The following is a 26,538-nucleotide window of genomic DNA, read 5'->3' as shown; positions in this document are numbered from 1 at the left end:
GGGATTCAATAACCTCTACGTTTTCAACACTGTCCTTTACCGTTTTAATTGTTTTCTTTTTAGTAACCTTCTTCTTACCACCCTCAATAACAGTCGTCGTTTTAATATCGACAGATGTAGCCTCGTCTGGAATAAGGGTAGCTTCTTCGGGTTTAAGAGATTCGATTTCGGGTAATGGTTTAGTTTCCTCGTCAACAATCTCTGTTATCTCTGGTGTGGATTCAATAACCTCTACGTTTTCAACACCGTCCTTTACCGTTTTAATTGTTTTCTTTTTAGTAACCTTCTTCTTACCACCCTCAATAACAGTCGTCGTTTTAATATCGACAGATGTAGCCTCGTCTGGAATAAGGGTAGCTTCTTCGGGTTTAAGAGATTCGATTTCGGGTAATGGTTTAGTTTCCTCGTCAACAATCTCTGTTATCTCTGGTGTGGATTCAATAACCTCTACGTTTTCAACACCGTCCTTTACCGTTTTAATTGTTTTCTTTTTAGTAACCTTCTTCTTACCACCCTCAATAACAGTCGTCGTTTTAATATCGACAGATGTAGCCTCGTCTGGAATAAGGGTAGCTTCTTCGGGTTTAAGAGATTCGATTTCGGGTAATGGTTTAGTTTCCTCGTCAACAATCTCTGTTATCTCTGGTGTGGATTCAATAACCTCTACGGTTTCAACACCGTCCTTTACCGTTTTAATTGTTTTCTTTTTAGTAACCTTCTTCTTACCACCCTCAATAACAGTCGTCGTTTTAATATCGACAGATGTAGCCTCGTCTGGAATAAGGGTAGCTTCTTCGGGTTTAATAGATTCGATTTCGGGTAATGGTTTAGTTTCCTCGTCAACAATCTCTGTTATCTCTGGTGTGGATTCAATAACCTCTACGTTTTCAACACTGTCCTTTACCGTTTTAATTGTTTTCTTTTTAGTAACCTTCTTCTTACCACCCTCAATAACAGTCGTCGTTTTAATATCGACAGATGTAGCCTCGTCTGGAATAAGGGTAGCTTCTTCGGGTTTAAGAGATTCGATTTCGGGTAATGGTTTAGTTTCCTCGTCAACAATCTCTGTTATCTCTGGTTTAGATTCAATAACCTCTACGCTTTCAACACCGTCCTTTACCGTTTTAATTGTTTTCTTTTTAGTAACCTTCTTCTTACCACCCTCAATAACAGTCGTCGTTTTAATATCGACAGATGTAGCCTCGTCTGGAATAAGGGTAGCTTCTTCGGGTTTAAGAGATTCGATTTCGGGTAATGGTTTAGTTTCCTCGTCAACAATCTCTGTTATCTCTGGTTTAGATTCAATAACCTCTACGTTTTCAACACCGTCCTTTACCGTTTTAATTGTTTTCTTTTTAGTAACCTTCTTCTTACCACCCTCAATAACAGTCGTCGTTTTAATATCGACGGAAGTAGCCTCATCTGGAATAAGGGTAGCTTCTTCGGGTTTAATAGATTCGATTTCGGGTAATGGTTTAGTTTCCTCGTCAACAATCTCTGTTATCTCTGGTGTGGATTCAATAACCTCTACGTTTTCAACACCGTCCTTTACCGTTTTAATTGTTTTCTTTTTAGTAACCTTCTTCTTACCACCCTCAATAACAGTCGTCGTTTTAATATCGACAGATGTAGCCTCGTCTGGAATAAGGGTAGCTTCTTCGGGTTTAAGAGATTCGATTTCGGGTAATGGTTTAGTTTCCTCGTCAACAATCTCTGTTATCTCTGGTGTGGATTCAATAACCTCTACGTTTTCAACACCGTCCTTTACCGTTTTAATTGTTTTCTTTTTAGTAACCTTCTTCTTACCACCCTCAATAACAGTCGTCGTTTTAATATCGACAGATGTAGCCTCGTCTGGAATAAGGGTAGCTTCTTCGGGTTTAAGAGATTCGATTTCGGGTAATGGTTTAGTTTCCTCGTCAACAATCTCTGTTATCTCTGGTGTGGATTCAATAACCTCTACGTTTTCAACACCGTCCTTTACCGTTTTAATTGTTTTCTTTTTAGTAACCTTCTTCTTACCACCCTCAATAACAGTCGTCGTTTTAATATCGACAGATGTAGCCTCGTCTGGAATAAGGGTAGCTTCTTCGGGTTTAATAGATTCGATTTCGGGTAATGGTTTAGTTTCCTCGTCAACAATCTCTGTTATCTCTGGTGTGGATTCAATAACCTCTACGTTTTCAACACCGTCCTTTACCGTTTTAATTGTTTTCTTTTTAGTAACCTTCTTCTTACCACCCTCAATAACAGTCGTCGTTTTAATATCGACAGATGTAGCCTCGTCTGGAATAAGGGTAGCTTCTTCGGGTTTTAGAGATTTGATTTCGGGTAATGGTTTAGTTTCCTCGTCAACAATCTCTGTTATCTCTGGTTTAGATTCAATAACCTCTACGTTTTCAACACCGTCCTTTACCGTTTTAATTGTTTTCTTTTTAGTAACCTTCTTCTTACCACCCTCAATAACAGTCGTCGTTTTAATATCGACGGATGTAGCCTCGTCTGGAATAAGGGTAGCTTCTGCGGGTTTAAGAGATTCGATTTCGGGTAATGGTTTAGTTTCCTCGTCAACAATCTCTGTTATCTCTGGTGTGGATTCAATAACCTCTACGTTTTCAACACCGTCCTTTACCGTTTTAATTGTTTTCTTTTTAGTAACCTTCTTCTTACCACCCTCAATAACAGTCGTCGTTTTAATATCGACAGATGTAGCCTCGTCTGGAATAAGGGTAGCTTCTTCGGGTTTAAGAGATTCGATTTCGGGTAATGGTTTAGTTTCCTCGTCAACAATCTCTGTTATCTCTGGTTTAGATTCAATAACCTCTACGCTTTCAACACCGTCCTTTACCGTTTTAATTGTTTTCTTTTTAATAACCTTCTTCTTACCACCCTCAATAACAGTCGTCGTTTTAATATCGACAGATGTAGCCTCGTCTGGAATAAGGGTAGCTTCTTCGGGTTTAAGAGATTCGATTTCGGGTAATGGTTTAGTTTCCTCGTCAACAATCTCTGTTATCTCTGGTGTGGATTCAATAACCTCTACGTTTTCAACACCGTCCTTTACCGTTTTAATTGTTTTCTTTTTAGTAACCTTCTTCTTACCACCCTCAATAACAGTCGTCGTTTTAATATCGACAGATGTAGCCTCGTCTGGAATAAGGGTAGCTTCTTCGGGTTTAAGAGATTCGATTTCGGGTAATGGTTTAGTTTCCTCGTCAACAATCTCTGTTATCTCTGGTGGGGATTCAATAACCTCTACGTTTTCAACACTGTCCTTTACCGTTTTAATTGTTTTCTTTTTAGTAACCTTCTTCTTACCACCCTCAATAACAGTCGTCGTTTTAATATCGACAGATGTAGCCTCGTCTGGAATAAGGGTAGCTTCTTCGGGTTTAAGAGATTCGATTTCGGGTAATGGTTTAGTTTCCTCGTCAACAATCTCTGTTATCTCTGGTGGGGATTCAATAACCTCTACCTTTTTAACACCATCCTTTACTATTTTTATTGTTTTCTTTTTAGTTATTTTTTTTTTACTGATTTCGGTAACTTTTGTTGTTTTAGTATCATCAATTTGATTTGTGTCTGGTTGGGTGTGTGTTATTTTGTTTTGTGTCACCGTTGATATTATTTGTTCTCCGTGTAGTGCAGGCCTTATGTCATCTGTAATATGTTTTAAAAAAATGTGTTTATGTGGTTGTGTCATGTAATTATATTTTTTATGTTTCTTATTACTATTATATGTGTGTGTATTAATATGTTAACAAATGACGTTGTTAAATTATAGGATTAATTTTTTTGATTAATATTTTATTCATATTTTATTTTGATGAATGTCGTTTTATTTTTTTTTTTCATTTTTGTGTCTTGTTTTTTTGATATTTTTTTTTTTACGTTGCACTTTTTTTATATTTCAGACTTTATTTAGGTGTATATTAAATTATTATTCTCTCAATTTCGGCTTAACTTTTCAATTATTTTTTTATATTATTTTTATCTTTTTTATTATTACCTGAAATTACTTAATTTTGATTATTTCATATAGCATGTGCACTTGGTATATAGTTTTCAGTTTTTAAACTGTTTTCATTTTCTCTTTTAAGTTATAATATGATAACCGATGTTTTGTACGTACCGCTATTTTTAATAATGTAAATTTTATCTTTATTTACCTGTGCTCAATGGTATATCAGTGATTGATGCTCTCTGTCGGTTTATTGCTTCTTGTCTTAGGTCAGCGGCTGATTCTAATAATATATCTTCGTTGATTTTGATACTTCTGTTTATTTGAGGTTTACCTTTTGTTGCAGTATATTTGACTATTTTATCACCTTCAGATTGAATTGGTTTTATTTCTGAGTGTGTTTGACTTGATTCCAATGGTATTAGTTCTAAATATGTTGGTGTTATATTGTATTGAATTGGATTTATTTGTTTCATTTTTAATTCTTTTTCGTTGGGAACTAGTTCTTGAATTGTTATGTGTTTTAGTTCGTCTAATTTTATTTTTGCAGATTTGTCAGAAATTTTGTTTGGTAATTTCATTTCTTCGGTGTTTGATAATAGTTGTGTCTCTGTTGTTACTAATGGTTTTAGTTCTTCGGTTGATATTAATGCTTTTGATTTTTTTCTTGCTTTTGTTGTATGTATTGCGCTTTCTCTGTCACCACTTATAACTTCAGATATAACTGCTCCTATTTTTCCATTTTCAACTGTGACGGATGCAGTTGTTGAATCTGGTATTTGTTCAGGTATTGTAAATTCCTCTTTTTCATTTACTATTTGTTCATTTTGGATTAAGCTTTCATAATTGTCTGTAACAAATGTTGCAGTAGAATATGTTGTATTTTTAATTTTTAATTTTTCTTCTTTGCATTCGGGTAAAACGTTTGAGACTATAATTCCTGATTGAAAATCTTCGAATGTCATATTTGCAGTTTCATCTTTTGGATTCCGAATGTTTAATGTACCTTCTTTTTCAGATACATTTTGCTCAGTGTTAGTGATTGCCATTAAATTATCTAATGTAATTTTTGCAACTGAACTTTTACGTTTTTGTCCTTCTGTGAATTCAAATTCTTTATCTTCACTTACTATATTCGAAATAATTATACAAGATTTTTCTTCTTCCAATGAAATTTGGGCATGTCTCAAATCAATTTTCTCTGGTGCTTCAAGTGTTCCCTCTTTTTCAGATATTTCCGGTTCTGTTATTATGATATTTTCTAATGTTTCAGTTTTTACTGATGCCTTTTCTTCTATACTTTTTAGTTTTTTTAAATTAACTTCTGATTCTGATATTTCAACTTTTGTTTGTAATAGGCTATTAAATGTTGAATGGATTGCGCTAGCATTGTTATATTCAGTTTGATTCGGTTGTGGTAAATTTTGAACATTAAAGCTAGTTATAACTTCCGTAACATTTGCAACCGGTTGTAGTATTAATTCAGGTATAGTGGCAGTTTCTGAATTTTGAATTGTTGTTAAAAAATCACTTTCCGTTTCTATAGCATTTGCTTCAGACACCTGAACATTTATATTATTTTCAAATGATATATTAACCATTTGTTCTTTTGGTACTATCGTTGATTCAAGATTAATTTCAGTTTCAACCAACGTATGTTCAGATATCGTAGGAACATCAAATGTTGGTTTAATTAATGATGCCTGTTTTTTTAAAGGTTCATTTATTTTTAATGGCTTTTCATTATCGTTTAATACGGTTTCAAAGACATTTAATGATTTATCTTCTTTAAACTTAATTTCTGCTTTAAAATTTTCAAATTTGGGTTTTTGGGTAAACAATTTTTCTTTTTCTAACGCATTTATTTCAGTTAACATCACTGTGTCATAAAGTTCTGATTGTGAAACCAATGCATAATTGCTATCAATTACAGGAATAATTACATTACTAGTTGTAATTGATGAGATAGTTTCTGACACTTGTGGAACTCCATGTAATTTTGATAATGATGTAATAATTTGTTGTGGTTTATGTTCTTTTTTAATATTTAATTTTTGATCATTATCATCAGTTATTATTTCTGTTATTGTTAAACTATTATTAGGAATCATTGTAATTTCAGCTTTATTCGATATCAGTTCAACGGGTTCAAGATATATTTCACTTTCTTGTACAGTGGTTTCAGTTTGAGATATATTTGAATGTGTTTCGAGTAAAACATTAGCTGATTCTTCTTTTGTTTTAAATTTATGAAATGTTCTTAAGTTTTCATCAGCTAATACAATAGATGCTTCTACTACTTCATTTGGTAAAATAGATTTTCCAGCGTTTTTCGTTAATGGTAATTCTGGAGAAATATATTTCTCTTCTGTATCATCCACAATTACTTCAGTTATATTTATACTTTTTGATTCTTCAATATTAATGTCAGCATTAGATTTTTGGTAAACTAAATCAGAACTGAATGGATTTTCTTTGTCCTCGGTTGTAGTTATTGTAGACTGAATACTATCAAACGTATCTTGTACTAGAAGAGCAGTTGATGTTTTAGTTACAAAATTATTCAATGATCCTAATGCAATGTTTGGTAATATTTCTATTTTTTCTGCTATCTCTTGCCCAGAACTTATTTCTATGTGAGCATTTTTAGACGTTGGCATATTTATATTCTTAACTTGGCCTTCCATTTCATGAGTTATAACTTCAGTTATAGTCTTCGTCTCTTTTTCTTTTTCTACGTTTATGTTAGCAGCTAAGATCGTTGGTTTGTATTCCCCTTCAAATTTTTCTACTTTATCATGACCCAAATGTTCAACAACAACAACACCATGGACAACTTCTTGAGCTGGTGTTATTTTACATGATTTGACATTAGGAATTTGTAATTCTTTTGTTATATCTTCTGGTTTTATTTCAAAAGTTTTACTTACTGGTCGACTTTCAGTTATATCAATTAAAGCTTGTTTTGTAATAGGTTTCGTTAAAGGTGTATAAATAGATTCTTTTTCACCTGTAATGATTTCTGTTGTGTCAAGTATATTAATAGTATCCATATTAATTGTTGCCACTTCCTTTTTCTCATTTGTAGTCACTTTTAATTCACTTTCTTTTTCGAATGATCTTATTTCTAATTGATTAATTGAATCATAAGGAATTTGTGAAGATTCTAAAAATATTTCACTTGGTGTAGTAGTCTTTAAATCGGTTAAACTCATTTCTATAAAATTTTCTTCTGATTGAACAACTTTCATAGGGCTGTATACAGAATAAACTTGTGCATTTTGTTGAATTTCTTTCTTAGATTTATTTAATATACTTTCTTTTTCAACTATAACAGTGGAAGTCACATTCAAACTAAGATTTTCAGGCAATATTTGTGAAACATGTTTTAATGAGGGTTGTATTTGTGTTTCATGTTCAATCTCATTTTCTTCTGTTCTAACTTCAGTAACCACGATTCCTAATTGTGGTTCTATCTGTTGTATTGCACTTAATGATTTGGGCACATTTTTAGTTAGCGGAACAACATCGTCAGAAGTTTCTATCTCTTCGATTGAAACAGACTGATTTTCATCAAATACTATACTCGCTTCTGAACCTCTATTTTTGTCAAATAAATCTAATGGTTTCTCTGATTCATTCGTTACAATTTCTGTTATCTCAACATTTTGGTCCATTTGAATTGTAAGATTGCAAGTCTTTAATACATTTTCAACCGATTTAAATGGTTTTTCAGTTTCGTGATACAAAGTTTCAGTTACTTCAAGACTATGTGATTCTGTGGATTTAGGAATTATAGAAATACCAGATGGCATTGATTGGGCACATAAATTGTGAGTAGAATTTTGTGGGGTAACTTCAAAACTGGATGCAACTTGTTGGGTTTCCGACATATCACTTGCAGCAATGTGACTTGATGGTAAAAACATAGGAATTAAATCTGTTTCTGATTCTCCTAAACACACTTCAGTTACATCTAAGTTTTGTTCCATTTCGTATTCTAGAGAGGCAGATTTTCCTGTTGACTTCGTTAATTGTTCAAATGGAATTTCTTTATCTTGTGAATTAACTACAGTTGTACTTATGCCTTCCAATAATATGTGTTCAGATGACGCTTGATATTCATCTTCTTTAATATATTTTAAAAGTTCAACACTTTCTAAAGTATTATTCTCAGATTTTTGAGGAACTTTATAGTCAATTAAATTTGAAACTTTAGTTGCAATCTTTGTACTTAATTTATCGATTTTAAGTTCATTTTCTTTATCATTAATTACTGTAGAATTTATTATAAGACCTACATTTTCATTTAAACTATGAACTGCATTTTCCATTTTTGGATGAAGTAATTTAGGTAAATTATATTCTGGTTCTAGAACATTTATTTCAGATATTTCAATGCATTCGAGGGGTTCTATAACTTGATTGCCTAATTTAGTTGAATACTCTAAATCACTTAACTGTTTTTCACAAATTGAAATATTTGTTTCGTTAATTTGTAATCCTTCATGACTTAAAATATCTTGTTCAGCATGTCGATAAATAGGTTGAGATTTTTCTATAAATTGGATTTCTCTTTCTTTGGGAAATATTTCAGTAACCATATACGTTCCTGAGTTATCTTCAACTAAAACGTTCACTTTTTTTGTGTTGTATTTTTTATTATCATCTAATGAAGATTCTTTTTCTTGTGTAATAATTTCTGATACTTCAACACTATGAACTTCATTTGCTTGAATAGTTTTAGCTGATTTTTCTTTTGGAAATTCTATTTTTAATTCTTCAATTGGACTTTCTACTTTAGTCTCAAATGTTTCCGCAACATCTTGTCCTGTAATCGTTGTTTTACTTTTTATATCCGCAGGTATACTTTCAATTATTAATTCTTGCTTGGTTTCGAGTTTAACTTGTTCAGTTATTTGAATACTCTTTACTTCTTCATATGTGAAATCTGCATGTTTCTTTGAAAATATATGATCGTCCACCAAATCTCCTTCTTTTTCAAGATGAGCGGTTTCTATTGACTCAATTGCCATTTGAGTGCTTTTAGACGGCAAAGCATAAACTGATTGTGGTATAATTTCATCAAAATCACTAGTAGAACTACATACCATTGTTTCTGATGTAACCCGACATTCTTCTAAGATTATTTCTTGTTTGTCTAATGTATGTGATGGAATTTCTTGACCTTTAAAATCTAACTCTTTATCTTGCGTTAAAATTTCAACTACACTAATCGGAATATCTAAGTCACTATAATTAGTCTCTGCTTTTTTTGTATTTGGCATCACAAAATCAGACAACTTATTTTCTGAATCTGTTAATATTATTAAACTTGTTTCTAAACCATGAAACGGTTTTTGAGATATATGGGCAACCCCAGACAGTGGACTTTGATTTTTCACTGTCTCCACATTTTCACAAGTCGTTATATTTTGACTCTCAAGAGGTTTAAATGGTATAATGTTAGTTTTGGCTGTTTTTTCTTCAGGCAATATGGAAATAAAAATATCTTCTGGTTTAATGTCAGAAATTATTTCTGTAACTTCTATTGCTTCATCTACTATCAAAGATTTATTTGCTGTACATACTAATGGACTTTTGACTTCAGTCATCTCTTGTTCTTTTTCAGATATATTAGTTTCATACAAAATAACACTTTCAAATGTACTAGGTTGATGATATGCATGCGATTCAGATACCTCGGGTTGTATCAAATCCAAAGTATAATCTCCCGTAACAATTTCTGAGCGATCAGCAATCTCTATTGGAACAAATTCAGTACTAGCCTTTTTACTTATAAATACTTTTTGTTCAATCGAAGTTTTTTCTTTTTCGTAAACAGGCTGTTCTGTAATATTTACACCAATAACCTCGTCAATTTTAATGTTTACATTTTTTAGCTGTTTCTTTTCTTTATTCAGTAAAATGTCTTCTAACTCATTTACAGATGTGACTTCTGATACAATTGCTTCGTATGGTACGTGTTTTAATTTTGCATTATTATTTTTATATTTTTGTATACTTAATTTTTCAACGGCATCATTTGAAATTATTTCTAATGTCTCAGCCACATCATGACCAGTAAATACTGGTACAGCCTTTACATTTTCAGGTTTACTATCAAGTGATAAACTAGTTTCTGACTCATAGGTTGACACTTCTTTTACAATAATACATTGGTCATCTACAAAATTAATTTGGGCTATTTTTGATGAATTTTGATTATTGTCTTTATACGTTTCTTCTATCTGTGTAACACAATTCTCTGGAGTAATCTCTTCAATAACTACAACTTGGAGAGAATGAGATGGAACACTTATAGAATTATGTAACTCTTGCTGTACGTTTAATGGCAAGAATTGCTCTTGTTCTGTTGCAACTGTTTGTTCTACAGTTATGCTTTGAATTGGGGAAAAACTTGTTTCCAATTTAACTGAAATGGGTTTAGAAGTTTCATCTAATGGAATGTTATTCTCTTGTACATTTATCTGAGATATTTGCTTGGCTTCTAATTCTTCAAACTTTGGTTTGGCTTCAAATGTTTTGTAATTCAAATTTGATAATAAATCTGTTGAATAATCATCAGCTGTAGTTTCAGTGACTATACACGAATTATTTTCAGTAAAACTAGTATCTGGTAATATTTCTAATGCTGATTGTGATGTAAAATTGGATTCTGTCTCTTTAGGTATAATCTCAGTTACTTCTAAACCAATTATGGAACTTTCAATTTGTTTTGTTTCTGGTATGACCGAAATGTTTAAATCAGATTCTGCTTCATTAATTTCTGTTACTGAAGAACTACACACTTTGTTTGCGTTGTTTATTGTTAGTTTTGCAGTATGCGATTGAGGTAAATGAGTATTGAATTTTTCCTCATTTTCTTCTTGATTAACTGAGTTTACAATTATACTTGATTGTAAAATTATATCAGAAACCGCAAATGACTTATCTGGTACCTTTTCTTTTTCTAGTTTAGTTTCTTTTTCTTGTATGTTTGACTCGCTTACTTCAATATATTTTTCAGGAATAATCGAAATATCTGCTTTATACTCATTGGGTGATTTCGAATGATTATATTCTGCTTCTTTTTCAGAAGATTCTATTTGGAATGCTGTTATAGCGTTATTTGATGGTACTATTAATTGTTCTGCGACTTCAGTGGGTACAATTATTTCTGGATAGTAATTTTCCGGTTGAATTTCTGAATGTGATTCACTAACAACTAATTGTTCGTGTAATGGATATTCCACTGAAGATTTCACTGGTGTTGGTTTAAAATCATCTATTAATTGACTTTCGGTATGTGCTTCATTTACTTCAACAACATTAATACTTTCGTGTTCAACATAATCTTGTGTAGCTTTTTTTTTCTGTGGCATAAATAATTGTTTAATTTCACCTTCCTTTGTAGAGGCAATTGATTCTGTTACTACTTTTTGTGAATGTGCAATTACAGTAACCTTAGCTTCCTTATTTTTTGGTTTGTAATCAATTCCTTTGCCAAGGCATTGATTTGGATAAATTTCATTAATTGTTATACTTTCCTTAGGTATAACATCTTTTATCGCCAAACACGGTTTGAATTCAAATGTTTTAACGATTTCTTCAAGAGGTGATTGAGCGTCTGGATGATCTGTAGAAAAACTTTCATTAAATTCAAAAGCTGAATTTGCTTTATGTTTTTTTATTTCTAATGTTTCTTTTCGGGTTTCTTCTTTCTCTTCGTCTTTTGTTATTATACTTTCCGCGGCGCTTCGAGTTGTTATTCTAATCTGAGCTTTTTCTGGTATGTTATTAATATCTGTTGAGAGCTCTACAGCTTCTTGCTGAGCAATTGTTTCATTTAAAGTTTTTGATGTTTTCAAAACGGTTGGACATATAGCGGGATACTTTTCTACATTGAATTCATATGTTGTCTCTTCAGGAATAATTTCTTTTCCGATATCCGATCGTTTTACTTTATTTATTTTTGTTATTTTTGTTTCTTTTGTGATAATTTCTTCTTCTTCCTCATCTTCTCTTTTACTGATATCTTCTATATTTTTGTTTAGTTTCGTAACTTTTTCCGTTTTGATTGGTTTGTCTTCTGATAATTCAACTATGGTATTATCAGTAATCTTATTATTGCTATAATCCATAACTTTCTTTACTTGTTCATTTTCTGTGGATAAACCAAAGTAGTCGTCAAATAAATATGCAAATAATTTGATATTATACCAATTTTTAAACAATCCAATAATAAAATCAAATAGAATGCAGAAGTGATAGAGATAGTTGAAGAAAATGCTGAAGAAGCGTAATTTTAAAATATAGCGTAATAAACAACAAACACAAAGACAAAAAGAGACATTTCATCACGATACCTTGAGCACCATTCTTTTTATTTATTTAATTTTATAATAATTTAATATTTTTGATGTATCATATTATATTAAAGTTAATTTTATGATATTCTTGTACAATAAATTATACCCAAGGAAATTAAGATTAATGTGTTAAAAACATATTTTACAATACCAAAATCTATGGTAATTTTATAAGAAATTTTTAAAAATCTTGTTATGAAATTTTTTTGGATCGATTAAATTATATGAAAAACTGATAAAAAGCACGCATTTCATGTTTCCATTATTAAAATTAATGTTAAAATTATACTGTAAAACATCTTTCAATACAATAATTATAAATATTATGTATTATGCTATTCTAAGTTTTTTTTTATTATTATTATTAACGAAAAAAAGTTTATAAGTTATTATCCTTTTGCTCTATTGGTAGGTTAATAACAAAAATCAAACTACACTAGTAAATATGAAATTAAATGTATTAGCTTAAAATAATAGAAATTCAAATTAATAGGTATAGTTTGTAAACAAGTTGTTTTATTAAATATATTAAATATGATCTGTTATTAGTATTAAATAATATATAGCACCTAATAGCACAAATCCACAATATTAGTCTCATTTTAAAGTTAAAAAAAATGAATAGACTTACCGTTAGTATAATTAGGATTTATAAATCACCAATTATCATTAATAAAAATACTGTTATTGAGTAGCATTAAAATAAGCTGCATTTATATTTAATGATAAGAGCTATTTAAATGCATTAAAATAGTTGACTGAAGCTGAAATGTTGAAGCTATATGCGTTATATAATATTAATAATAAGTGTACATTATAACATGTGTATATTATATATATATATATATATCTATTAAAACTATATATCTTTTAGTGTATACACTATAATTAGTGTATAAAATAATTTTTATAATGAAACAAACAATTTAAATTGTTTAGTTTTAACTAATAAAATTGAAATATAATTAACAATAATAGACATACCAATTGATAAACTCTCTTCGCTTGTTTTAACTAATCTCTTTGTCGAACGTGTTTTCTTCTTAACTTCTAAAAATAAAATAAATATAGTGTTACCAAAATATTAAAATTAATTAAATCATATTATTATAATAATTTGATAAATAGTATAAATACAATCGCTAATGAATTTCAAAAATTATTTAATAAAAAAATATATAAAACATAATTTAAAATAATATTTTTATTATTAATAATTTATTGATTTTAAAAATAAATAATATTGAATTTACCGTTTACTAATATGTTTACAGACTCGCTGATATCAGCTGTTTCGGTGATCGTATCATCTGTAGTAATTTGAGATGCGTGTTCCAAATCCCAGGTGCTGGTTTGGAAATCTTCTGGCATTAAGTAAGTAATAATCTCTTCCAGTGTACTGTGTTTCAACTCGACCATTGTCATGAATGCCTTAAACACTTCATTGACGGTTTCAGGTATGGTTGATTCTTTGGTGAAAACGTCAGCCACGAGTGATGTGTACCCTTCACGTTCGATTAAGTGCACCATGGCTGATTGAGCTGGCGCGGTCCTCAGCGCAGGGAATTGACCGGACGTGTACTCTTCGATCACCTAGCAAAAAAACAAACACCTTGTAAAACTTTAATGTTTCAAAGTGTGAATAAATTTAAGTTTTAACATTAGTTATAATTCGATATTATATATTTATAAAATTAAAATATTAATTTAGAAACATAGAAAAAATAAATATATTAAGTTAAAAGTTAAACAACAAAAATGAATAACTCATCGCGTCACTTAAAAAAACAATTAATACAATCTAATTTTGTTTTAGTTAAATTTCATATTTTTTATTAGACTAAGAAGTCACTATACCTACTAATTTTTTACAGATAGTGCATTACCTGTTCTATCGATATGCCATGTCGGGTAAGTATATCAATAGTGGCCAATTCTCGTAATGGACATTCAGCCGGTCCAAACTCAGCCAGTTCCACTTGATCTAAAACTTGTTCAACTTCATTGACCACTGTGGGCTTCCGGATCTTAAGTGCCGTGAACAGTGCAGGTTCTTCGATGGGTTTTGCGTGAACAGATTCGGGTCCACGAACTTCCCTGACCGTCTCGTCTGAAATTGTTTCTGACGTGGATAACGGTTCGCGTTCTGGTAACGATGGTTTCTCCTCTACCTATGAACACAAAATTCATCATACTATTATAACTATTATAATATTTTTTGCAATAATAGTAGAATTGCACCATTTACAAACTCTAAAAATTGAAGTGTACGTAGTTGGATTAAATTAAATTTTTTATAATTAAATTTAAAATGGTTCTTATTTTAGTAAAATTTTTAATTTAAAGCTATTGTCGAAAATAAATCAAAATGATTTAAACATAAATCGACCAACTTGTATAGAGTATCAAAAATAGATGTTTCCATTTAAAAATATAATATTTGTACTGCACGCATAAACGGCAGCGTTAAAAAATATCAATGTAACAATTAATTAATTTTTATTTACACCTTTAGCTTATCAAATAAATCAAAATTAAATTCACGTAAACAGGTAGAGAGAAGGGTCCTTATAATTCCTAAACCGATTAACTTATAATATAGATTATGTAATACAGGGGGATTAATATTTATCATTAAACAATCATTGTTTCAAACTGTTAACTTTTTTCAAAATTTTTAGTTTCATGCTTTTCTAAAACTATATGTTATTTTTATTTTTTTTACCCTTATATTTAATAATGAAATCACTATCAGCCTTTGATTCTTAAATGGCATTATGGCGAACTATATTTAAAATGTCATAAATAATAAGGCTATTTTTTATGAATTTAACGTTAAAATTATTATTTTTCATTTAACCGTTAGTGAGTTATAGCTATTTTAAGTTGGGTGGTTTGAGATTTTTAGGTGTTCGTCCTACAGGTTATTATACTTGCGAGGCGATGGTAACTATAAGTATAAAATTGCATCACTGCGTCGATAGTTATTACATACAAACAAGAAGTATAATAAAAACCAAAAAACCACCCAACTTTGAAAAGATATATCTCGCTAAAAAATTAACAAAAAATAATAATTGGAACGTTAAAATTCATAAAAAATAGCCCTATTAATGTAGAACATTTTAAATGTAAATTGCCATTTGAAAATAAAAAGTTGATAGGGGTTTCACTGTTAAAAAATAGGGTGAAAAAAATAAAAATTTTATAAAGTTTGAAAAACATGGAATAAAATATTTTAGGAAAAAAAAATATAAAGTCAATACTTGATGAAATAATGAGTAATATAATATATTATAATAAAAATAAAAGAATCGCCCTATATAATACATATGAATATGAATACATTGGAACGTTGATGATCTGTAATAATTAAAACTGAAGTAGGTGTTAATAATTAAACAATGATTAAAAATATACAATTGACATGAATTTAAATGTTTTATTTAATTAAAAATCAAACTAATGTGCTGAATGTACAACGTTTTAATATAATAATATAATATGGTAAAATAAATTAACCTAACCTATGATCGATGCTCCATTGTATATAATATATTATTTAACTTTTTTCTATATTATAAGAATATGGAAATATAAAGTTAAAGTTTTATAAAACAAAACATTCTACAAAGTTATGAATAATAAATGATTTATCAAGCAGATCACAAGTTTAAAAACAATTTCAGCTAATTGATAATCAAGGCTTTGATAGAATTTACAAATTATTATAGTATACAGATAAAAAAAAACAGAGTGAGCTATAAATTTGTATTATGCACCAGGTTACTCCAAATATGAAATTTTATAATGTTATTTTTGCATATTTGAAGTATTTTAGGTTTTTATTTTTCAAGTTTTGGTGCTATTTTTTGCATAATATAACGTTTTATTTTGTATTTTCATAAATCTAGTTTATATTATGTGGTACCTATGAAAATTATAAAAATGTCATTTATTTTAATTTTTTTTAATGCATAAGAAAAATACACACATTTTCGTTCATATTAAAGTCTAATTTTAAATAATCCGGCGTATTGGCCTATCGAACAGTAATTATGACTCTTTATCGGATTTACGGCTCGTATCTATATTTTGAATTATGAACTGAATACATTTTTATTTTTGCTATTTTTCATGTTTTTAGTGCATATTACAGCGTATATTTTAAGATTTTTTAGATCATATATAGCGCATATTTCATTTATTTTTAATGTTATAAAATCAGAGTCCTGTTGATAATGAAAGAATATAAGAGAATACTATTCTAAGATTTCTCATCTTATAATCTTATTACAAAATTTAATTTATTTGTCATCATATAACATTAACAGAATACAAATTTATTCAATAAAAATAATTTAATAATTACCGTTTTAGAAGTAATAATGCGATTTGATTCTTTGATTTCTGTTTCATCGAATGATCTATAATATATGATAAGAATTTTGAGTATTTCATGTTAAACATAAATAAACATATTTTTCGATATTTACTCAGATTCTTTTTTATGTTTCTTCTTTATAGTTTTGTTTTTTGTTTTTTTCGTCTTCTTCACTTCTTCTACTTCTTTCTCTTCCACTTCTTCTTCGGTAGCCGTGAATGTTTCTTCTCCAAGTTCTAAACATAATTACAAAATATGTATCTTAGTTATACTCTTTAAAATGTATTTTTAATCATTATTACTTTTAACATAAAGTTTTGCTTTATTTTTAGCTTCTCCTAAATTGCTGTTTGCTTTGCAAATATAGACACCTTCATCTTCTTTTGTTGCTTTTTTAATAGTCAATGTTGTTTTAGTGTCGGTGATCTTAACTTGAACATTAGATGAGTTTCTGACAATTTTATCATCGTGATACCATATAATTACTAAATTAAACATAAGTTATAAGAATGTGTATTATATATTATGACGAGACTATGTATTCAAACCGGGTGTAGGATTTCCTGAAAACTGGCATTCAAATACAATCGTTTCGTTTTCAACAGCTCGCTCGTCCTTTAATTCGTTTACAAAGCTCGGTAAACTTTGAAAAGCTGTAACAGTAATTATTTTATATTTAAATAGATGATATAAATAATTCAACTACCTATATTTATTATAATTTCTATTATTTTTAAAATTGTTAATAAAGCTTACCATCTTGTTGTAGATCAATATAGAATCTAAAAAGGAAATGAGTACCAACTATGTTATAAAATATTTGTTTATTTATTTTTGACTTATAGCAAGCAAATCAGTTTGAGTTTTCGCTAACTTGTTATATATATAACCAAAATTTACTTGTGTAAAATCCATAAAGTTTAAGACTCCGATGAAGCCATGAATGTATTGATTTTATAACCTTGTGTATTTTTTTATTTTTGTACATAAATAGCATTGAAATAAACTGCATTTATATTTAATGATAAGAACTATTTATAACACCATTAAAATAGGTAACTGAACCTGAAATATTGAACTTATATGCATTGTATAATATGTGTATATCATATTTTTTTAAGTGTATAACACAATTTTTATAATGAAAAAACCAATTTAAAAAAATTGTAATTCCTAATTACAGTTAAATTTAGAGTGGAAACATATTTTGATTTTATTTTTTTTCTTCATAATTAATCGACAGTAGAGGAGGTACCTATTACCATATGTTTACTAAAAGGAAAAAATCTAGTTATAACTTATTAAATACCAAAATTAAAAATGTTTAGTACTTTTCCTAATTATAGAGATGCGAGAAATATTAGGGAATAACGTGAATTTTAAACAAAATATATGTTCTCATTAGGTTGTTATTTAAAACGAATAACCGTAGATATTTGAAATGTTCACAAAATGTTTATATTAGCATTTTCTATACGTGGTTTAATTTTCAAAATATCGTAACTTTTTTAGATTTAAAATAGATATTAGAATTTTTTTATTATAAATATAATATTGAAAAATGTTCGAAACGCTTGAAAATATAATACATGGTTCCAAGTTGTTGTAAAAGCCATTTAAAAATGTAAGCGATATATTGATACGATTTTTTCTATAAACGTTTGAAATATATATTTTTACAATATACCTAATGGAGTAATGAACATATTACAAATTATTTTGTACCTAGAATAATATAAGTATTATTATTATTTTTTACTAAATAATTAGGTTCTAGTTTTTAATACATAATCATTTATCATTCAATCCAAATTAAACATATACATACACGGTATTCATCTAATAAAGGTAATTGAGACGCCTACAAACTATAAAACTGAGTTATTAAAAGAGTAATCTACTTTTTTTATTAATTATTTTAAACATTACACTCCCAAAGTACCAACTAAATCCAATTTTATACTAGAAACCACCTTAAAACTTGTATATGGGAGTTTTTTTGATTACTTCCATAAATTAAATCTTTTGAAAACAAAAAAAAACACACATACACATTGTAAAATCGATATATTTATCGCTCTACTCAGAATCTTGAATGTATAAAATTATATTATATCTATTAGTATTAATATCGATATAATATTTTTAGTTTTTACCTTATTAATAATAATTTATAATGTATATGATACATATTATATTTTATATTTACGTATAATATGAATTATTATATTTTATTAAAGTTAAATTAATATGTACCATACCTAAATAATAAAATTGTTCAATTTGTTTTTGTTGATACACTAATAATTCGTTTATTATTTATATTTATAATATAACAGTACAATCAAAATTTTATATAATATATAAGCTCGATGATTTACAGGTACCCACAAGTATGACCAATGTTTATATTTCATTTTCATAGTTGTTAAACATCGTTTAAGTTTAGTAACTCCTCATTTTTAATATTACTACTAGCGTTATAAATTTTGTCCAGATACTTATTGGCATACCAGGTTTTTCAGTGGTAAGGATGATCGACGGAAGGTAAACATAAATAAATGAAAATTGGGTAGGTACAAAAATATATTTTTTTTCGTCAAAAATTAGTACGAGTATAGAAATTATTAAATAATTGTGTAGGTACGTAATGCTTTATATTAAATAAGTGTTAAAAATATCTGCTTTAGATAGGATCAGGGATTTTAGACATAATAATCGTCGTATAGACAAAAACCTATTAAAATAAAAAAAAATAGATTGGCTAGATTTTTCTTGTAATTTTATGAAATTGACACATTGCAATTAGTAATATTTGTTATAATCTTGTGTATATTATGAATGAATTAAGAAGTGTATCGGGTAATATTATTTGAACTGTTATGCAAATAATAGTTAAATAATAATTTAAAACACGTGCGAATCATAGCCTATATAGACGTATTTTTTGAAAAGAACGTTGTGAATTTATCGTAAGTTTACTTGGGATGGTCTTTCTACATTATTATTATTTTTTTTTTTTTAAATAAAAGACAATTTTTTATTTTCAGCTTCGTCACATCATTTTTAAACAATTTAAAACTAAAATATAAACAATATAGACAAATCTATGGTATGTAGACTTTATGAAAAATCAATACTTATATTCAAAAATCATATTACTTTACTATAATCAATCGTCACGTTTTTAATACGCAAAAGATGAAAAATCATCGATTCTAATCACCTTCAATTTGAAAAACCACATTTTGGCTGGTAAATTGTTAGTTAATTTTAAAGTAATTCTTGAATATTGCGTAATAATACTATTGTTAGTACTAAAAATTAAAATCACAAGGCGTTTTAGATAGGCAATTTTACTACACTGCTTTAGATATAATAAAGCCTATCTTGTTCGCCGTGGTAAGCAAGAAATTAAGATAGAATTTTTTGAATTGTGTTTAATGTGAATATAAAAAAAAAAGTCAAAATCAAAACGTCCACGGAAAAAATGCTTAAACAGAGAAATTACCATACCTTTTTCCATAACATTTTTTTGTTCAAATATATTATTTTTAAATAGAATAAAAAAATATTATTGACAAATATTATAATACTACATTACGTTGTTAAAAATAAAATATATAGTATTAAATAAATCTATCAATATTGTATTATTATATACCTTGTAGGCTATATTATCAAACTATCCTGAATTGGATTATCACCTAACTGACTCCAAAATAAATATTTCATATTTACCGTGATTTTTTTTATGTTTTTGCTTGAATTCAATTTTTATTATAAAAATATAAATATGTTTTAATAATATTTTATAACAATGAAATTTTTTTAACCTTCACCAATTTTTTTTTTTACATCTAAATATTGTTGTACCTCGAAATGTTAACTTTAGAATTTTGGTTGTGACTTGAAGCTATATTTTACCTAATACAATTAAATTTAACTCTAATTAATATTAGTGAAATAGTATTCTATTTGCACGATTTAATAACAAAATCTATACCGCATTTTTTTTTATAAAAAAAACTGTTAATATCAATTAAAGTTAGGAACGCACTATGAATGAATTTAGATTTTCGTACTGATTGTTGAAAAGAAAATTTCGTTCAGGATAAAAACAAAATGGTTAAAAAAAAACACAAGCACAAACAATAAAGCTAATATTATTTCATACAAATTACAAACAAATAAAATAAAATAATAAAACACACAAAACATAATAACACAAACATAGATGAAATCGCACCGTTTCATTTCGTCTGATTTCGAAAATAAGTAAATATCAAAACTCAACGACCGTGTTAATTTACGCTGTAAATAATATAGACTTGATACCTATTTTAATTACTACAGAAAGACACCGTCAACTCATTTTCGATCAATATTAACCATCGATAAATAAGTAAATCACTGCAGGCGTATTTCTACAAAATGAAACCTTGCGATTATATATAATTTATAAAATATTATGATTCGTTAGCTAGCTCATACAAACTATAACACACTACACGACAAGATTTATACAAACCGTTCTGAAATGATGACAACAACAAAAATAATCGGTAATAATAATATTATAAAAATTCGAGAGTTTCAGTTATTTTCTCGGTTTTTCATCGACAAATGCCGCGTGCAGCCCACCGTCAGTGGACATGCACTGGCTTTCTAGCAACAGGAACTCTTGGAGCTCGTCTTGGCTATCAGCAGTATGCAGCTGGAAGAACATTTCTGGGTCAATTTCGCGAGGCTCCAGTGGATGGCCAGTATACTTGCGGCGGTTATACGCGGCCACCGATTCGTCAGCATGCGTCCTTGGATAAGTCTGACTGCGGCCGGTCGGGTCTTCGGTCTCTGCCGTCGAAGAGGACGATACCTCCTGGCAAGATAAGGACCGAACTCGATCCGAGCCACCGTCAGAAGAAGTGGGTTCACTGTGCTCTTGTATGGGACTCAAATAGAACGCGCTGTTGACGTCATAATCGGCAAAGTACGTACCGTATCGGAGGACCGTATCCTCTCCGTCATTTTCATCGGGCCGAATTTCAGAACTGTACACACAACAAGCGTCTAAACTATCAGCGATGCATTTACCTTGCAATTGTTCCCGTAACTCTTCCATCTGGGTCACCCACGATGGCTTCCTGTATGCTTTCGTCCCTTTGATACCTAAACATTACAGATACCACATTAATTTTCTTTTTATATAAACGATATTGAGTTTGTAGAGCATTTAGATGGTTTTTATATTATGTGCGAGTTTGTGTATGTGTAAGTGTGCAAGATAATAATTAACAAAATATGAAACAATAGGAAAGATGGCGAAGATAACGTCGATCGAAACTGAAAAACAAAACAAACTATATACATATGAGTAAACACATGTTAGAAGAATACGCTTAATTGAAAACCTTGTGTTTCAAAATAGCCAAAATTACCTGGAATTACTAGAGTCCTGGTAGCGACCGTTCCGTGTTCGTTTGTAGCTTCGCATGTAATTTCCCGAACGTTCTCTGTTGGCCTTTTCTTGATCGTTAACAAGGATACTCCTTCATCCTGTTCTTCAATTTGGAAGTCTTCATTGGGCGTTATTTCTTTACCGCTCTCGTACCAAAGGATCTTAGGCTTGGGAGTACCCTTTACCTTTACAACGAGGCATATTGTGGTTTTATTTTCTTCCTCCTCCTCATCTTCCCATATTGTTTCGGTTTGCAGTTCCGTCTCAAAATACGGCGCTTTCCCGATTGTAGTCTCTTCTTTCTCGATTGTCTCGTCTACATCTTTTTCATTTACAGAAAACACAAAATTTGAAATATATATATTAAAAATCAGTTTTGTTACGCTATGTTAATACTATTCAAATATTTTACCTTCAATTGATACTGTAGTAGAAGTCTTCGCTTCCCCGCGATTATTAGTAACCACGACTTCATAACGTCCAGTGGTTTTCTTAGTAATTTTTTTTATAGTAATTACGGTTGTGGTCTCTGTTATAGTTAAGGTGCGAACAAACGTTTTTTTATCGGTAATGTCTTTACCATTATGGAACCACCGAACATTTAACTCGGGAGTTCCTCTGAAATGAACGTCTAACGTCACACACGAGTCTTTTTTTGCTATGACGGGTTGCAAAGGTTTCGTTATGCATGGTGCCTCTTCAAACGGCTTAGGTATTTCATCAACGATTTCGTCTATGTTAAACAAAATATATTATAAAATCTTAATATATATTTTTTAAAAGAAGTACATTTTAGTCGAATCATTATGATAAAACTTTAAATATATTACATGAAAACATTTATTTTCGACATTTATCAAAAAAAAAAAAAAATACTTAAATAAGTTACTATTTTGAAAACTTCATTATGTATAGAAAATAATTATTTTATTTAGAATTCTTCAGGATCAATGCTATTTATTTTTACAGCAAAAAAAAAAACAAATAAACTTTGTTTAAAACTGTTATGTAATTATTCCATTATTCTATTATATTTTTTATTTTTACCCAATATTTTTAAAAAGCACTGCTAATTATTAATAATCAAAATATCAACTAGATCTAATATTGACTAGAAACTACCCTCATTATTTAAGCTTTAAGTTTTTCTACTGCTTTTAAAGAGCATTAGGTTATTAAAAAGTCAGTACATTCATCACTCCGCTTGAATTAAAAGTAATTAAGTCCAACATTATATGCGATTTTTAATGAATAAGCAAAAGCCAAGATTAACGTCTGATATAAAAACGATTTACATAATAGTTGATATATTGTCCAATTTAAATACTAAACATTATCACATAATTATCACCCAACCATGTTGCAGACTTAAAAGAACATGTTGCAGGGACCTACTTCTTTAATACGTCTACCACCCGGTATCACTGCTCTAATTTGAAGACTTATTGTCATTTATTATTATTTATCAAACTTATTCATTGTATAAAACTTTAGTTTGTACGAGATAGATAATTTTAATAATATAAAAAATGAATTATTACCTATAATCAGATTGGCTCTGCACTGGGCCGCACCAAAATTGTTGACTGCTTTTACTGTGTAATCATTTACGTCCAATTCCGTAGCGTTACAAATCGTAAGCTTGGACTCGCCAGTCTCTGGTGTATAAGATATGATATGACTGTCGTCAGGCATGAGTTGTTCATCTCCGCGACACCATACGACGGTTGGCATTGGCGTTCCGGAAACGACGCAACTTAGTTCTACAGTTTCTGTTGGCTTAGCGGCTTTAGGTTTAATCGGAACGACAAATGCAGGAGCGATTCCAGTATCATATTTTTCTGTAAGTTCAATATCATCAAATATTATTTTGAATTTAAATGAGGCTAAAAAAACTGTTTAGTGATGATGCTAAGTATAAGTTTTGAATATTTAAACATACTTCATTATATTATAATATACACATACTACATACATGTTCTATACTATATTATTATAATTTGTATTATATAAGACGATATTATACATTAAGCGTACATATATGGTCACGTTAAAATTGGTATAATATGTTAAGTGTATCTTAAATAATATTAATATATTATACATAATTATCAATTGTTATTTTTAAATAAAAATCTTAAATGTAGTATAACAAATAATATATACCTAGTAATGAATAATGATTAGGATTAAAATATTGATGACTTTTATAAATTTATTTTTTAGTCTTGTAAAATTTGCAGACTAAATTATTAAAGAGTTGAATAATTAAGGCAATAAAAATCCTAATCATAATCATAATGTAATATAATATAATATTTATATTTATTATTAATATGATTATTTTTAATACTCAAAGTAAAGAGATTACATAATTTATAATAATTACAATTAATAATAATGGTATTATAAATTATTATCATGATATTCTCCATATGCAATTTTAGTTAATAAAAGCTTTATAATTGTTTTATTACTATTATGCATTTATAACTAGCTAAATTAATTTTAAGATTTGACCACTAACCTAAAACTAAATTAGCCCTGCATCTAGCTCTTCCAAATTTGTTAATTGCTTCTACTGAATAATGCGCTTCGTCAATTGTTGCTGCTTTTTCTATGGTCAAAGTAGATTCTCCAGTTTCTGGAATAAACTGAATTGTATGCATGTCATCAGGAACAATTTCGTCCTTTCCACGACACCAAACTACAGTTGGAACTGGGTTACCAGTCACCAAACAACGTAAAACAGTTGTTTGTTCTGGTTTTGCTAATACGGGTTTTATGGGCTCAACAAAGGTTGGAGCTACACCAAAAACGTCTTCTTCTGAAAATATTGAATTCAAAATTTATTGTATACTTATTCAAAACATTAATATATACATTTTATTGTGCATATATTAATTGTATGATGTTAGTTACTTACGTATAATTACATTTGCCCGGCATTGAGCTCTACCGTATTTGTTAGTTGCCTTTACAGTGTACGTGTTTTGATCAACTTCTGTGGCTTTTGAAATAATAAGTTTTGATTCACCCGTCTCTGGTATAAACGTTATTGAATGAGTGTTATCTGGAATTATTTCTATATCACCTCTAAACCAAACAACTGTTGGTATAGGTATTCCTCGAACCAAACAATTTAATTCGGTAGATGCATTAGCTCTGGCGATTTTTGGTTTTATCGGTTCTATAAACATTGGTGCTTCACCCGATTCATCTTTTTCTAATAAAAGGTAATGTAAATAATTTATATAATTTATAATATATTTTAAAATTCACTTACGAATAATTAGATTTGCACGGCATTGTGCTTGGCCATATTTATTGACGGCGTTTATGGTATAAATAGTTTCATCAATTTCAGATGGATTTAAAATTGTTAAGATCGATTCTCCGGTTTCCTGATGGTATGTGATCAAATGACTTTCGTCGGGAATAATTTCTTCATTTCCACGACACCAAATTACCAACGGGTTTGGTGTTCCTCTTACAGTACATTTAAGTTCAGTTATTTCATTTGATTTAGCCATTTTTGGTTTTACTGGTTGTACGAATGTCGGCGCTTCACCAATTTCATCTTTTTCTGTGTAAATTTAATAAAATTAACAATTATACATATCATATTATATACAAAATTACTTACGAACTATTAAATTTGCTCTACACTCAGCCCTTCCAAATTTATTCGTTGCATTAACTGTGTACGTTGATTCATCAATATCATTAGGATGTACAATTGTAAGTTTAGATTTTCCAGTTTCAGGAATGTAAATTAACAAATGACTGTCATCTGGTGTAATTTCTTCATCATCGCGGCACCATACAACAGTTGGCGATGGAACACCTTTGACTAAGCATGTGAGTTCAGTTGTTTCATTGGCTTTCACAACTTTCGGCTTCAACCGTTCTACAAACTTGGGCGCTTCTCCATATTCCTCTTTTTCTGAAATTTCAGAATTTAATTATTTATTATAAATTTATTTTAAGTCAAAAATGTTATGATATATTACCAAATGTAATATGTGCCATGCATTCAGATTTTCCGTGAATATTCACTGCTCTAGCTAGATATGTTGATCGGTCAACATCAATAGGATTTACTAATGTTAAAATGGCTTCACCAGTTTTAGAATCAAACGAAGTTATATACTCGTCGTCATCAGAAATTATTTCTTCATTTTCACGACACCAAATAATTTCAGGTATAGGAATTCCTTTAACAATACACCTTAGTTGAATAGATTTTTTTCCCCGAACTTTTCTAGGTTTAATAGGCTCCATAAAAATTGGAGCTTCGCCAATTTCTTCAGAATCTAAAATATTTTAATAAGTATTAGAGAAAAAAAATTTAAAAATATCA

The 26,538-nt window shown here is 29.2% G+C and overlaps 1 protein-coding gene across 4 annotated transcripts in view; it reads right to left on the bottom strand.

Moving 5' to 3' along the window:
• The window catches only part of LOC132921874 (titin), a 107,212-nt gene that overhangs the window by 25,528 nt on the left and 55,146 nt on the right, over nt 1-26,538 (bottom strand). For all 4 annotated transcript variants that reach the window (XM_060985114.1, XM_060985112.1, XM_060985113.1 and 1 more), the window contains 17 exons: nt 26,189-26,491; nt 25,822-26,121; nt 25,462-25,761; nt 25,102-25,401; nt 24,703-25,002; nt 23,717-24,016; nt 22,588-22,908; nt 22,156-22,497; nt 21,812-21,886; nt 17,266-17,370; nt 17,020-17,202; nt 16,830-16,953; nt 16,706-16,760; nt 14,220-14,504; nt 13,587-13,926; nt 13,318-13,383; nt 4,170-12,128 (listed from right to left, as the gene is read on the bottom strand). In XM_060985114.1, the coding sequence (XP_060841097.1) occupies nt 4,170-12,128; nt 13,318-13,383; nt 13,587-13,926; nt 14,220-14,504; nt 16,706-16,760; nt 16,830-16,953; nt 17,020-17,202; nt 17,266-17,370; nt 21,812-21,886; nt 22,156-22,497; nt 22,588-22,908; nt 23,717-24,016; nt 24,703-25,002; nt 25,102-25,401; nt 25,462-25,761; nt 25,822-26,121; nt 26,189-26,491 (11,658 nt within the window). The remainder of the gene's footprint in view (nt 1-4,169; nt 12,129-13,317; nt 13,384-13,586; nt 13,927-14,219; nt 14,505-16,705; nt 16,761-16,829; nt 16,954-17,019; nt 17,203-17,265; nt 17,371-21,811; nt 21,887-22,155; nt 22,498-22,587; nt 22,909-23,716; nt 24,017-24,702; nt 25,003-25,101; nt 25,402-25,461; nt 25,762-25,821; nt 26,122-26,188; nt 26,492-26,538) is intronic.

This window comes from Rhopalosiphum padi, chromosome 2 (genome assembly GCF_020882245.1).
Source record: "Rhopalosiphum padi isolate XX-2018 chromosome 2, ASM2088224v1, whole genome shotgun sequence".
Lineage (NCBI taxonomy): Eukaryota > Metazoa > Arthropoda > Insecta > Hemiptera > Aphididae > Rhopalosiphum > Rhopalosiphum padi.
This window is presented reverse-complemented; position numbering and strand designations above follow the sequence as displayed.